At 37.6% G+C, this 15,146-nt stretch overlaps 1 protein-coding gene and 1 long non-coding RNA gene across 3 annotated transcripts in view; one reads left to right on the forward strand and one right to left on the reverse strand.

Moving 5' to 3' along the window:
* The window catches only part of LOC307005424, an 86,474-nt gene that overhangs the window by 2,332 nt on the left and 68,996 nt on the right, over window positions 1–15,146 (forward strand). The window lies entirely within an intron of this gene.
* On the reverse strand, window positions 487–14,877 carry LOC307005421 (uncharacterized protein). 2 transcript variants are annotated; one of them, XM_079625579.1, is made up of 8 exons: window positions 14,750–14,877; window positions 6,700–6,812; window positions 2,387–2,512; window positions 2,259–2,286; window positions 2,116–2,169; window positions 1,870–1,899; window positions 848–917; window positions 487–738 (listed from the first exon to the last, which is right to left on the reverse strand). In XM_079625579.1, the coding sequence occupies exons 1-8, from the start codon at window positions 14,817–14,819 to the stop codon at window positions 684–686; spliced, it is 546 nt and encodes a 181-aa protein (XP_079481705.1). In that variant the 5' UTR covers window positions 14,820–14,877; the 3' UTR covers window positions 487–683. The 2 variants fall into 2 exon arrangements, with proteins under 2 accessions (XP_079481705.1, XP_079481704.1); XM_079625578.1 differs by having other exon boundaries at window positions 6,700–6,815; window positions 14,750–14,855.

The following is a 15,146-nucleotide window of genomic DNA, read 5'->3' on the forward strand; positions in this document are numbered from 1 at the left end:
GGTGAATATTCCACACATAACACAAACTGAAGAGGCAGGGAACAAATTGTTGCCCATTCTGGGAGGAAATACAAACTTAAAACATTTAGGCTATATTAGCCTTCATAATAAAATACAATATAATATAATATACATTTTTAATTACTCTCTCTAAAAAGTATTGCATTACTTTATTTATTACTACTAATTACTTTGCCAACCATGACCAGTTGAACAATACAAGGATAGACATGATACCACTCTTTTACTTTCTTGAACTGACCAAAGTATTTAAATGAAGAAGTTTACTTTAAAAACACACATTTTATCATTAGATGTTACATTTGGATGTTAAATCCACTATTGTGTTACAGTGTGCAGTTACATCAGAAGTAACTAATTAAATTACAGTAATTAATTACTTAGTAATGCATTAATATACCCAACACTGCATGGAACCATGTCAATGAAAAATCTCCTCCAACAACACTGGTCTATATAGGTCTATATATAATATAATATAATATAGCCTAATATAATATAATATAGTATAATATAATATAGCCTAATATAATATAGTATAATATAAAAACTAATATAATATAATATTATTTATTACATGTATGATAATGTGTTACTATGACTCCACGTCATGTGTTGTTGTTTGTTGGGCAGGTGCAGATGCCTCCTTAGGTTAATTTTCCTCAACCAGGCTGGTTTTGTTCATCAGCTGAGGCTCTAGGAGCATATTTTGCACTGCTAGAAATTTAAACAAGGTAATTTAGTTTTGTTTAGTTAATAAACGGATATCTTACAGTAAGTAGTTATTTAAGTTTTTTTTATGCATTAATGTGTTAAATGGACCAACCTGTTTGCCCTGAAGATGGAGAATGCCATAATGACAATGACAAATGTGACAGCAACAGCCATGGCACAATCTATAGAGAAGAAAAAAACAAAATCACCAAACAACACAACACTACACACACAGGTTTCATGACACTTGCTTTAAGATAAACGCTTCAGAACAAATACACTACATTCATATTAACTAGGCTACAAGGTACAAAAGTCTTGTGTAATGGTCACATGCCAAAATACTAATACTAATAATTATCTGATAATAATGATAATAATAATATATATTATAAAGATTAGGCCTATTTTAAAGATAATGATGCAACAAATACTAATGATTACTAATTTGCTACCCTCCAATCAGGTAATTTTTAATAGATTTTATTCAAATATATACATTGTACATGGTTTTACTTACAGCAAGGTCCCTGTTACGTCACCACTTGCAATACTATATTCCCTCACCATCTCCAGAACTCTAGTCTAGTTTCCACAACCTCTTTACCAAACTATTCTTGTTTAAACTTTGAAAAGGTTCCAAAGATAATTAATTGTTTAGTGAGGTTGTTTTTGATCGTACTTGGATTTCGAGATAGATATCTCTTAGATTGCTCTGATTTTTGGGAGTGGCTTTTTGTAAACTTGCACAACAGGAACTTGAAAGTTGTATTTGTGCAAGCTTCAGCAAATCTAGATAGAACTTTTTTTTGTATTTCGTGGTTTCACAACCTCAACCTACAATGAGATGAGGATAATTATTACTGCTGTTATTCTCTTTTTTGTGTGTGGAATTTACAAACTGAAGTCTGGTAAGAAACAGTGTGTATGTGATTTGCATTAAAATTGTTATGCAGGCATACTTTGATGGTAAAATGGTGATCACATCCTTAGTTTTCTCTAAGTTGGCAATGTCTTGAAATGTAGCTACATTTTTGCCAGACAATAGTCAAAATATTGCCAATTTTTGGCAACTTTTTCCAAATTGCTGGGTATTTAGTCATTTATTATGGATGTTTTGTGGACTTTACTTACAATGTTGTCTCTTTGTTGAACTAGATGTATCTGTAAATAAAAAATATAATTATTACAAAAAAAATATTACATGGATTTACAAAAGCTCCCTGTTACATCCAGTTAAGCAGCACTGTATGTGTCCATACCACCATTTCCTGAATTTTCTAATAATTTCCTAGCAAAACAAAGGTACATTTGCTGTAAAAAAAAAAAAAAAAAAAAAAACGTGTAAATTTGTAGTGTTGCAAAAGGATTATTGTTTACCTCTATGTGGCAGAGATGTGTTAAAAACTGGCTGGTTGTCTGTAGAATTGGTACCTGATATAACACAGAATTGGATGCCATTGTAATCTTGTAATATTATTGTTTTATAGCTTCTGTTAGAGATATCAAGAAGAACTACTCACAATAACATGCGAGTTCCCTGGTGTATTTCTACAAGATAATCAAAAAGCATTTAATTAGTAAATAAATATAATCCTCAAATATAAAGCAGTAAAACTGTTCTGAGCCGATGAATTGTTACTGAACTCACGGGACAAGTGACGTGGAACCAGACTGAAACTGGACAGTAATTGACACAGATTCCTTGACGAGTTACGTTTTTGAAGGGAGGAGAATAGCTTATTGAACTTCCATCCAGTACTGCTGTGAAGATTTTCTAGGGGACAATTACAAAGCATAAACATGGTGAAACATTTAGGGTAAGTGTACCTATTAAGCCCATGTACCCTTTAAGCGCACTTTCAACTTTGAAGTCAAATTTAAAAAAGAGAAAATCATATTTTTTGCTGCACCTTATTTTAACCAATCCAGTGATTTGTTACTTCCCTGACATTTTTCATTGCATGTTAAACACATTTGGCAATGTTAAGTTAGCCCTTCTCACGTGCATGCGGTCTCAGGGGACCTCAAACAAAGACACCCAAAAACTTTGGTGTTTCTGGACCCTTCAGAAATCAACACATTTCTGCAATTTTCAGCCATTCTTTTGGTAACTACATTGATATTATGTCAAATAAGAGATACATTTCTTGTTTTTTGTTTATGAACAAATAATAATTCATAATTTTATATCATTTTCCTTTAAATGGAAAGATGAGTTTTATTAGCTTGCGCTCAAAGCTAATCTCAAGGTCAAACCATTAGCCTTACTGTAAGATAGACTGCCAAATAATTAAGCATGTGTACTACAAATACTAAATATTTTGTGCTTTATTTTACATTAATTTACAAATAAATACATCATAAATTGTTTTGTTGGGAAGATTATTTTCATAAATTAACTTTTTTTTAAAGATGGGCTTAAAGGTAGGGTTGGTAATCCTGTTCAGAAATTTTTTTTTTTATACTGGGTGAAATGGTCCTTCCATTCTGATAGTAGTCAATACATTATGTGTTCTGAAAAAGGAATGAAAAAAATCTGACCTCTGTAGCAGCTGTAGGACAGTAAAAACTCTGACCAATCACTGCCATTCGGTGCGAATGTAAAGAACCAATCAGATGCCTTCATGTCTCGTGCCCGAGCACCACTGTGAGGCACACACGCACACTAGCACACACACGCAAGGTCTCGCTCCCTTTCTCTGTTGTGCGCGCGCTACCCATGCGCGATCTTGCTCGCTCGATCTAGATTCCGGGAGATTTGAAGTAATTTGCGGACAATTCTAAAATTATCGTACATTATGGGATTTTTTCATTATTGATCGTACATCGTACAGAGGTCTAAATTATCGTACAAATACGATAAATATCGTACGTCTGGCAACACTGAGCTGACTCCAAATGTGGATGCGCGTTCATGTTTGTGGGGGGGCGTAGCTTTGGACGGAGCACTGACAGGAGGGGGCGGAGCTTAGAAGAGGTGCCACTTTCAAATCTGGCTAGCTCTCCAACATTACCTACCCTAGCTTTAAAGTACTGTTAATATATGTACGATAATTTCAGAATTGTCCGCAAATTAGTTCAAATCTCCCGGAATCTAGATCGAGCGAGCAAGATCGCGCATGGGTAGCGCGCGCACAACAGAGAAAGGGAGCGAGACCTTGCGTGTGTGTGCTAGTGTGCGTGTGTGCCTCACAGTGGTGCTCGGGCACGAGACATGAAGGCATCTGATTGGTTCTTTACATTCGCACCGAATGGCAGTGATTGGTCAGAGTTTTTACTGTCCTACAGCTGCTACAGAGGTCAGATTTTTTTCATTCCTTTTTCAGAACACATAATGTATTGACTACTATCAGAATGGAAGGACCATTTCACCCAGTATAAAAAAAAAGTTTCTGAACAGGATTACCAACCCTACCTTTAAATGGTACCCTGGAAATGCAGAGTTCTTGCGAGAGCACAATTTTAATTTGCTCAGCAAGTAGCACTGTGTCCAGTAAAAATGCTCATTAAATATGCCCCTCTGCACCAATCACATCGGGTTATCTTATATAGGCGGGGCGAGATGACATTACCGGTAGTCCTTAGTAAACATTGCAAGATGGCTATGGATGAACATCAATTGTTTGAAACGGCTTTGGGCGCTACAATGAAAGATTTAGACATGCCTTTTTCTCTAAAAGAGGAACAGAAGACGGCGCTCGAATCGTTCCTTTGCAAGAAGAAAGTTTTTGCTCTTTTGCCGACCGGATACGGCAAAGTATAATCTACCAGTTAGCTCTGCTCAAGTTCGAACCTGAGGACAGACACGAGAGGCGGGGAACAGAGTAGACGTGATAAATTTGAAGTTGCAAAAGAAAGAACGCCATGGATCAGGAGGTGAGGTAAATTAACAGACTGCAATAGCCTGAACTTAAGTTGGACCCAACTTTTCAAATGTAATCAACATTTTGTACTAGATGTGTTGAGCTATTTAGCATGACATTTTAATTATATTATGCTGAAATTAACAAAATTACTCAATAAAAGATTCGTTCATTTTGCTGAACGAGATTCATAGATCCGAGTCAGTAAAATGATCCGAACTTCCCACTACTACTCCGCTGGTAGCTAAGCGCATGGGGCTTAGTGATGCGTCACCCTGTGTATTGTTGTGATTGGTCGTAGTGTTAGCCAATTGACCGTTCGCAAAAGCCACGCCCCTTAGTTATTGTTACTACGCCCGTCAAACAATTGAGAACCAGACACATGGCTGGGTTGAGCTCCATACATTAAGTGAACGTTTTGGAGTAATGCAGCAGACATATCCTCCAGGGCACGACAGAAAGTATAGACAGAATAGCGCACGGGAGCACACGCACAAAACAGTTTTGTAAAATTTTATATCAATAATTTTTATTTGATCATATATCATTTTACAAAACTGTTTTGCGCATGTGCTCCCGTGCGCGCTATTTCAGTCACAACACTGCAATCAGAGGACGCGCTGAAACCATCAACTCTCGATGCTGTTCTCTTCATTCATAACTCGTAGCCTACTGAGAAGGATATATTTGTGTAAATAGTTGTGCAACTGCGCAAACTTTGTTTTGAAGTTAAATGTTTGAGTTCCAGAGGAATTTGTGATTGTGTACCTGTTCAACCACATCAAAGTTTCGTAATTAGTAAGTCCGTGCTTTTCCTTTTTTCTCTCTCTTGTTTGCTGACTGATGAGGGGGCCGCAGTGCCGTAGTGAAACGGTGTTTGTACATGTAGCCAATTTTTTTAATTATAGTTGCAAGCAATCATAAAATACAGCATATGAAAAAAAAAAAAAAGGTGAGAAACGGACCTGGGATCGGGCTTAAAATATAACCGTAATGTTTGGGTCGGGTCAGGTTAAATTATATTGGGTACGGGCCGGGTTCGGGCTTAAGTTTTAAGCCCGTGCAGACCTCACTGCCATAGGCGCATGATTTCACTATCTTGCTGAAATCGCAATGTTTGACGGAGGTCCTTCTCCTTAGTTACAGTTGCTGAGCTAGGATTGGACGAGAACCGTTCGAGGGCGGGGTTTTGCGAACGGTCAATTCTGACTTTATATCTCACAATTCTGAGAAATAAAGTCAGTATGCTAGATGTAAACTCGCAATTGTGAGATAAAAAGTCACAATTATTTTTTTTAATGTTTTATTCTGTGGCGGAAAAGAGCTTGCATACTCAAGTGACCATTTATATTTAACTTTATTCTTCTTGGAAGATCAAAGCACGTGCGATTGTTCACCAACTCTACTAGTGCGCATGCATATATGACGTCACCAAAACACACCACCGCGCATGCGCGTAACAGCGTCCACTACATATTGGACCATCCAGCTACGTCATCGTGCTACAGGCTGCAGCGAGGACCTCTTGCCTTACCTGGTGACCACCACCAGAATTTATAGTTTACCCACCTCTTTTTTTTACCACTACACCTCTGGTTGCACTCGCGTCTCGCACATGACACAGCGTTCTCAAAACTCAGCACTCTAGTTAAAATAAGTTAACCTAAAAAGCGCCTTGAGACCTTGCGGTTTTCCCTCTTCCACTGCCCGCGTTTGGCATCTTGCATTTTTGCTAAAGATTATGCATTCTGTGTGAACCGGCACTAACTCCTGAGCATGTATCATGAGGTAAGATGCAGATTTTTGTGCTGTGTTTTTAAAATTTATCATGAGTTCTGAGCGTTCTCACATAACTCTGTCCTCATTCCTTTGTATGGTCATCTTTTTGTTTGGGCTTTTTAATATTAGGATTTTGTTTAAAATACTCTACCATCACCACCTCGCAATATCAAGCCCCGCCCCATTAAGCCCTGCCCCCTGCACCCCCTAGATAAAATATGTTCCCGCGGCTATGAGTGCATGGTGACATTTCATTTTTCTATTAAAAATAAAAATGAATGGCCTGGCTGTCAGATGAGAAATAAGTTGTGATACTTACATCAATGGTCCACTCAGCATCACATGCATCATTTTGCACGTTCAATGTCACGGCTTCGGGCAGGTCGAAGTCATAAGAGCGATCTTCTCTCTGCAGTCCTACACAGGTTTCATCTGCTGCGACAAAATTAATAAAATTAGTCAAAACGATAGTATTTAAAACTGCTTTGGAGTTAAAGCAGCACTCAGTAGGTTTGGAAATTTCTTTGCTGTTTTCTCGCAGGTTTCTTTTAAGAGCTCCCCCTACAGTTTCGGAATAGATATTTGAGAAAACTGTAGTAAAACCATTGGCAACTTTCCCCCCTCCCATCTTCTCCCTCTGGTCACATTCGTTTTCAGAGAAGCCGCCGGGCGAACGCACGGAGCCATGTCCACTGAGGTCCACTGTATGATACTTAGAATGATATCATATAAATGTTGAGTTACTGTATATTTGTATTGTGTTACCAAACGCAATCCGTGATATTATGGCGAAAAACAAGAGACTAAGAAATATTTCCGCCTTTTTTAAAAAAAGTTTAGCCTATCTAAATGATCTAATTAGATTTTGCAGTAAAGCAATTCGTTACATCGCGAGACTTGATATCACGCGATACTTCCTGACGCGGAGGCCGGTGGATTGCCGGTGTTCTGCCAAATAATGCTACCCATCGAGATGTGCTACTTACTGGTTCTGCGCATGTGCAGACTCACAATTGTGTTATGCGTTACCACGCCCATAAATCTAGGCATCCTTGCTGTGTTAAGACTTCGGTTGACGGACGGTGAGCATTGCGATAACTTGAATCCTTTTTTATTACATAATTTTACCATAATTTGACCTTTTCAGCATAATATCAGCATAATATTGTAATCAGCTATGAATGGCCTACGTTCATCGTGTGTTCTACTTATTTCAGAGTTCTGAAAAGTTTGGAAAACTCTTGATTTATAACCGGTATGTTTTCAAGGTTTAAAATGTACTTGAATTTTGAATATCATTGTTAAAAATGCTTGAGATTCTTTTCTTAGAACATCTCGATTAAAAAATAAACATAAATAACCGTTAAAGATCAAATCATTTACACATTATGTTATCTCGCGAGCACATACAAATGGCGCCAAAAAATAAAATGCATGCGCGCGCCATAGACGGGTTTCTTGTAATACTGGATGCACGGATTCAGGGGAGCAAAACCACTATCTGTTATGCAGAGTTCTGTTAAAGAACATTGTAATTAACGTAGATTTTGCATTGTTTGTTAATTCTTGTTGACTCAATAATAAACTTGGGTTTATTGAGAGTTGGATCTGTTTGTTTGTTCGTTTCATTTGCATATTAATATACCATTATGTATATAGCAAACAAACGTTAAGTTAGTAATCAGGGGCCAAATAGACAAAACCAATCCAACCAGGCTTTGCTACCATGACGCTGATCATCAACTCTCTCTGTCAACTCAGGCTTTGATCCTGAGTTTAGGTGTGACATCAATGTGTGACCTTGGGGTCACGCTGGACCCAACACTTTCATTTAAAAAACACATCAAACTTACAGCGAATAGCAGGGCTCGCAGAATTTCTAAATCGCTGGTAGCCCTTCGGGCAGGCACCCTTCAGATTTTGGTAGCCCGAAATGAATTTTACTAGCCCACATAAAAAGAAAATTTTTAATGTAGAAAATTGGTTAGGAGTCAAAACATGAATCAAAAACTTTTTCAAAACACAAATATCAACAATTGGATATAAAATAATCAAATTAGAATCATCAATACAAATATACATCTGGTTCAGCATCACTCTTTTTCTCTTTGTTTTTCTCTTGCTCTGGCTCTTCCCGTCCTAAAGCTGAGTCCCGTCCGAAAGTAAACTTGGGGTCAGCTGATAGGTTGATTTATGAATCATTTTCTCAGACACGTTCATTTACAGAAAGCTACTAGGAAAGCTAGGTAGGTAGCCTAACTAAGTTTATTAAATTTATTCACAATATGTACACATTCATTATTGATCTTAATACAGGGCCGTAGACAGGGCTTTATAATCAAATGGGTCCTAAATGTAAGGTTGTTAGGGGGTTCACATTTTTTATTTCTCTGATATGTGCATTTCAAGACGTTTTTGTCAATACCTGCTCTCACTTCTTATCCATCACTCTTTCTTTTTCTCTGTCTCCTCATCTTGCCCTGTATCTTCCCCTCCTAAAGCTGAACTTTTTTAATTTACTGAATGCTACAAATTGTACTATATTAATTCTCAACATGTACACATTCGTTATTAATATTGTGCCTAACAAGATGAAAACGGCTTTGTTTCTCGTCCCCTCACAATGACAGTAAACGAATTACATTCCACGAGTCACGTTACAAAGGCCTATTTTCAGTTCAAAATGGCGAAATTAGACACGTAAATTCGTTTGCCTGATAATTTGTCATTTGTTTAACATTTATGACCTAAAAAAAAAAAGTCAAATGTGAAATATTTAGTTTAGCTACTTACATTATCGCACTTGACCTTCGCGCTCAGTAGCTTCTGTGAATATAAATCCCGCCTACTTTGATTTGATTGGTAATCTCTAATATTCTGACATTGACGAGCAGTGACAGACCAATGAGGCTCAGATACATACACACACACACACACACACCCTGTCCTCTGTTTCTGACGTGCGCTCTGTTCGGCGCCACCGCGGATTGAAGAGGAAGAACGCGCTGAATCTGATTATAACAAGACTGAAGCGAACACTATTTCAGATAGCCCGTCGGGCAGGCCGGTTATGCATTCTGGTAGCCCGACTGGAAAACACAATAGCCCCGGGACGTCGGGCGGGCGATTTTGCGAGCCCTGAATAGAATTAAATTTAATTTACATAACTTTAAACAAATCAGACCATCAATGAAAATTACTTCTGCTAAAATGTTTCTACATTCAATGATATTTTCACATATAGATTACTGCATCACAACCTGGTCACTCACTGGAAATACAATTTTAAAACCCATAGAAATGTTATTCAAAAAATCTATAAAAATACTTGATCAAAAACCTCTGTCACACCATCAGTGTAATATTTTGAGAAAATACAATATGCTCAATTTTGAAAATTGTATTCATTTAAAAAATAGCTGTTTGATTTTTAAAGTTTTACACGGATTGGCTCCATCCTCACTTTCTACATACATTAAACCAAGGTCTGACAGAGGTTGTTGTACCAGAGCTTCATTTAGAGGAGATATAGAGATCCCGCGTAGAAAAACTACATGTTCCAAAAATGACCTCCTCTAATAGACAGAACAGTTTGTTCTGTCTATTAGAGGAGGTCATTTTTGGAACAGCATTCCAACAAACATTAGAGAATGTCCCACTTACTGCACATTTAAAAAGCACCTTAAACAGTTTCTTAAAAGTTCTCAGTTGTGTCCTAATTTTGAATAATTTTATTGATATAATGTAATCTGCCTGAATGTGTGCTAATATGTTTTGTGCTTGATATTGTATATTGTTATATTCAGGGGTGCACATAACTTTTTCAGTGAGTTACTCAGGTGAGGACCAGGAGATGGTGTTTGGTACTCACCCCATATGTAGCGTGGCCACAGCTGTCAATCATGACGTCACATTTCCATTTTTATAGCATAAAATAACTAACTAAAACCAAACTTATAAAATAAAAATAAACGAACACTTAAATTTACATCAGCGTGAAAAGAACGACATAAAACGATAGAAATTTTTTTTATTTGAAGTGTTATTTGATTGTTCAGATATATGTATTTGTATAAATTAAATATAATTAATCCTTATTAAAGGTATTAAAGAGCAGTGAATGTTCTCTTTTTATTTTGTTGTTTGATCAATATTAAGTGTACAGAAGGCATTAGGTTTATTACGCACTGTCACTTTAAGAGTGTGCAGATCCAATTGCACTGATGCACGGTACGTTCTGTAAAGACATAACCGACTGTGTTTACGTGAATACTCTCCAAAACGGACATTTAGACATAATGTTGTGTGTATTTGTCCATTCAGACGCGAAAGAGAGCTCGATTCAGTCCTTGCGCGCAGCGTCTATGTGCGGGGCTGCACGCTTCGGGTCGTGTGTGTGTGTGTGTGTTCGCACAGAAAAACATACCGAATAAAGCTGTCTTTCGCGTCGTCACTCTTATTCAGATCTATCTATTTGTCTGCTCTTCTCTTTCTCCCAGACGTTTACATTTTTTAACGATTTGAGACATGCATGAAGCGCATGCCGACTCGGTAGATCAGCACGTTACAATTCAAATGTGCGCATCTTCCACAAACGCAAATCAGTTCTGACTGGATCACTTCCCCAATCGTCCCTCCCTTACATTTCCGTCTAGTTTTTATTCGTCATAGTGGTCGTCATTTAAAACAAGGTTTTTATTTAGTTATCGTCTCGTTTTCATCTGTGAAAAAATTTAATTAACACTGCCTAGGTTGCATTTTGGCGACAGTACGCAAAGGCGCGTAGTAACACAAGTGGCATTACGCATTCCTGATTTTTGTCGCGCATGCGTACCTGCGTACCAGTTATGTGCACCCCTGGTTATATTCTTTTGTGTTGCATTATCATGTATGTTGTTGTCTTCCTGCTTCGGGACTACAGGTGAAAATTAGCATTTATGCTATAACCTGGCTCATTTACAGTCTGTACAGAAATGTTAGATTGTTCATTAATGTGCACTGTCCCGAATAAAAAAATAATAAAAAAAAATAGCGAACTGCCAATCACATGCTGAGAGAGAGTGAAACTGCGATTAATTTCTCCCAAGAGAAGCAGAGCAATTCACTTATTAAATAAAAATATTAAGAATTTAAACCAATTTACACAGCAAGAAGAAAATATATTGACATCTTGAAGACATTATGACAAAGTATATCTCTACATGCTCTCCATTAGGGCTGGGATAAACGATTATTTTTTAAACGATTAATCTAGCGATTATTTTTCCCGATGCATCGATTAATCTAACGATTATTTTCCCCAGTCCGATTCGATTTCGATTATCTGCCCATTAATTGACTATAATAGCAATTTATACATGTTGATTTACATGTCTGAATGAAAAAAAAACATGAATTCCTTAACATTGCAATAGCCTATATGTTTATTGCTCTTAAAATTCCAAAATAAAACATTGTACAAGTGCATGCATTTCTTAGTCAGAGGTAGCATTCAATAAAACCTTGATTAAATATCAACAAGTAGGCTAATCAAATCCTATGTGTGTAATATAAAGATTTCAGATTAATATATTCGTTTTCCTTAAAATTTGAATTAACAGAACAACTTAAACACTTTGCAGTTTGAATGATGTCCTGTAAACAAAATGACGGAGTATGTTTTTGTTTCCACTGTTCGATCGCGCCTCACACTCACACACACACACACACATAATTAAACACTCTGCGACTTTGCGATCGCGCCTCTCTCTCTCTCTCACACACACACACACACACATAATCAAACACTCTGCGACTTTTCGATCGCGCCTCTCTCTCTCACACACACACACGCGTACACAAATATAATCAAACACTCTGCGACTTTGCGATCGCGCCTCTCTCTCTCACACACACACACAGACACACACACACACACACACATAATCAAACACTCTATGACTCTTCGATCGCGCCCGCGCCTCTCTCTCTGCCGTGGTGCTAGAATGGAAGGCCATCTCCATTTTGCAAAGACGACATATCAGGGAATTGTTTCCTTTTTAATTAAAGAATTCCCACACTTTAGAGGAACGAGTGCGTGCCGCCTTGCACTTCTGAAAGTCTGAGGAGCGAGTGGTGTTGCTACTACTCTCCGACGCCACCATTTTTGTTTTGGGTCTGACGAATCGACGTGCATATTTTGCGTCGACGTATTTTTTGCGACGCGTTGTCCCAGCCCTACTCTCCATATTCACACAGTCCATATGGAGTGAGTAGTGATGTAAAATAAAGTGAATTTGCACTGGGAGCATTATTTGATGGGGCATATTCTATCAGAATATGCTACTCCTGACATCTTAAAGGTGCTATTACAGAATATGCGTCTCCTGACATCTTGAAGACATTATATGACAATGACAAAGTATATCTCAACATGCTCTCCACAGGTCTATCAGAATATGCTACTCCTGACATCTGTAAAGTTCAGTTACCAAGGAAAGGTTTGCTTTGACAGGTCAAAGATGAATATTTGATGATTTTTACTTTTCACGCCATTTGAAAAAATTAAAACAGTACAGTGCACTACGTAGTATTCATAACTTTGAATTTTTATTATAATTGTATTTACAATAATGTAATTTTTACTTGTAGCCTATATAATTTTTACTTAATATCAAATGTGATAATTGCTTCATTTAAAATATCAAAATATGCTTCCCATACACTTACCCTGTTTTAAATAAAATAACGCTGTCAAAATAGTGAGATTTACACCATTATATGGAAAGGTAGAATGAATCGACATTTATTAAGTAGAATTTTTTGAGAAGGCAGCACAAATCGACAGACTTTAATATCGATTCGAGCTACGGTAGCATTTTTCGACAAGTCAGCACAAATCGACAGAACACCGGCCCAAAGTCAGTAGTATATTCCTGCACAACCGGAGGCTGCAGTTTTAGGACCCCAGTTTTAGGACCGCAGTTTTAGGACCCTAGTTTTTTGTGACAGCGCCACCTACCGAACTGGATGATATAGCGGCGGCTGCTGTTTCAGGACCGCAGTTCTAGGATCCAGGTGGTTTAGTTTGTACATCAAGATCCACCTTGATCCTAAGTCTCATTAGAAAAAATATATATATTTTAAGAAATAAGATTATGGAATAGAATAGCTCCTGCAGCAGGTGGATTAGAGCAAGTAGCATCAAGCTACACGACACAATTTAAAAGATTAATATTAAACTTTTACTTAAAGCTCACTTTAAACCACCATCGAGTAAGATAGGATATTTGTACCATATTCCGGTCGCGGTTTAAAATGGTTTTAAGTCATAAAAAGATGTTGAAATATGGTATAATAAAGCAATTTATATGCAGCTAATGGCTACACCTTGCTTGGCAATACTGTAAACATTCTTAATTCATATGAAAATACCCAAAATTGCACGAAAATCACACACAAACCACATATACTCGAAATCGTGCATTTATTAGCTTCTTGTTTCAGGTGAAGAGATGTGTCTTAGCTTTGTTATCACGGATAACAGGACCGCGTCATACAGAAGGGCAGGATTATTGTCACGTTGAACCACGTGAGATGATTGACAGCTGTACAGCGAAAGAGACTTGCGTACATTACTGACGCAAATCAGGAAGAGGAGACCCAGATCTCTCTGTGTTCGCTGTTTGAGTTTTATCATAAACACTATCGAGTCTTAAATCTTTCTAATGATGCTCAGTTTGTCCAGATAAAATAAGTAAGAGTGTGATGTTTTAACGAGTAGCCTAATGAATGTTGAACAACAATCTGTTGTGATCTTTTATCTTTGCCGCGAAAGGGGTTAAATTTGTGTTTTTGGTAATCCAGTTCTGTAGGTGGCGCTGTCACAATAAACTAGGGTCCTAAAACTGCGGTCCTAAAACTGGGGTCCTGAAACTGCAGCCACTCCCGTTGTGCAGGAATACCCTTCTCCCCAAAGTTGCAAGTGTGGTTTTTCCGCTCACAGGCGCTCGGGGGGGTGCGAGTCTCTGCGAGACGACCACCATTCAACCCGAAAAAAGTCATATAACTATTCCAGTGACTCCGAAGCTGTTCGGTTAACGTAAAATAAGTTACTTAGAGCACATTTAAGCGTCAACACATGTAAGTTAAGTAGCTAGGCTACAGGTTGCCCAGAATGTCACATTTCTCTCACAAAATGCAAGAAGGCTATATTTTGGAAGATGGCACAAGTAAACGGCACGTCATATGATAACTTTATTAACTCGTAAATGGCTCATTATACGCCTGTTTTCTTTTGCGGCACAAATCAGGGATTTGTCATTATAAAATGCATTTTCAGTAACAACGATATCATAGAAATAGAATTAAAATGGAAATAGCTATCTTACCTTCGAGTAATTTTCCCCCGATAAGAGAAACCCCCGATAGCAAAACAAGAAATATCAGAGCGGGCGACATGATAGATAGCCAACCGTTGACTGACTGAAGAGAGTTGTACCGGGCAGGCTGAGTTTCCTGCGCGTCACCACAGCATTTTAACCCGTTTAATCCCACCGGTCACAATTGTGACCGCATATTTTTTCTTATTTCTGGAAGCTCTAAAAGTGTTGTTATTGGCTTTGGGCAAGAAATTCAACTTTTAAAAGAAAAAATAGATTGTTTTGATTAAAATTTATAAATGTCATTTGACTGGTGTGAAAGGTCACATGACTAGATCAGTTTATTTCCTGCTTGCACATCTAGAAGAAGATGTCTTCCTCACACTACTACAAAAAATAGTATATA

Source organism: Phoxinus phoxinus (genome assembly GCF_949152265.1).
Source record: "Phoxinus phoxinus genome assembly, chromosome: 10".
NCBI lineage: Eukaryota > Metazoa > Chordata > Actinopteri > Cypriniformes > Leuciscidae > Phoxinus > Phoxinus phoxinus.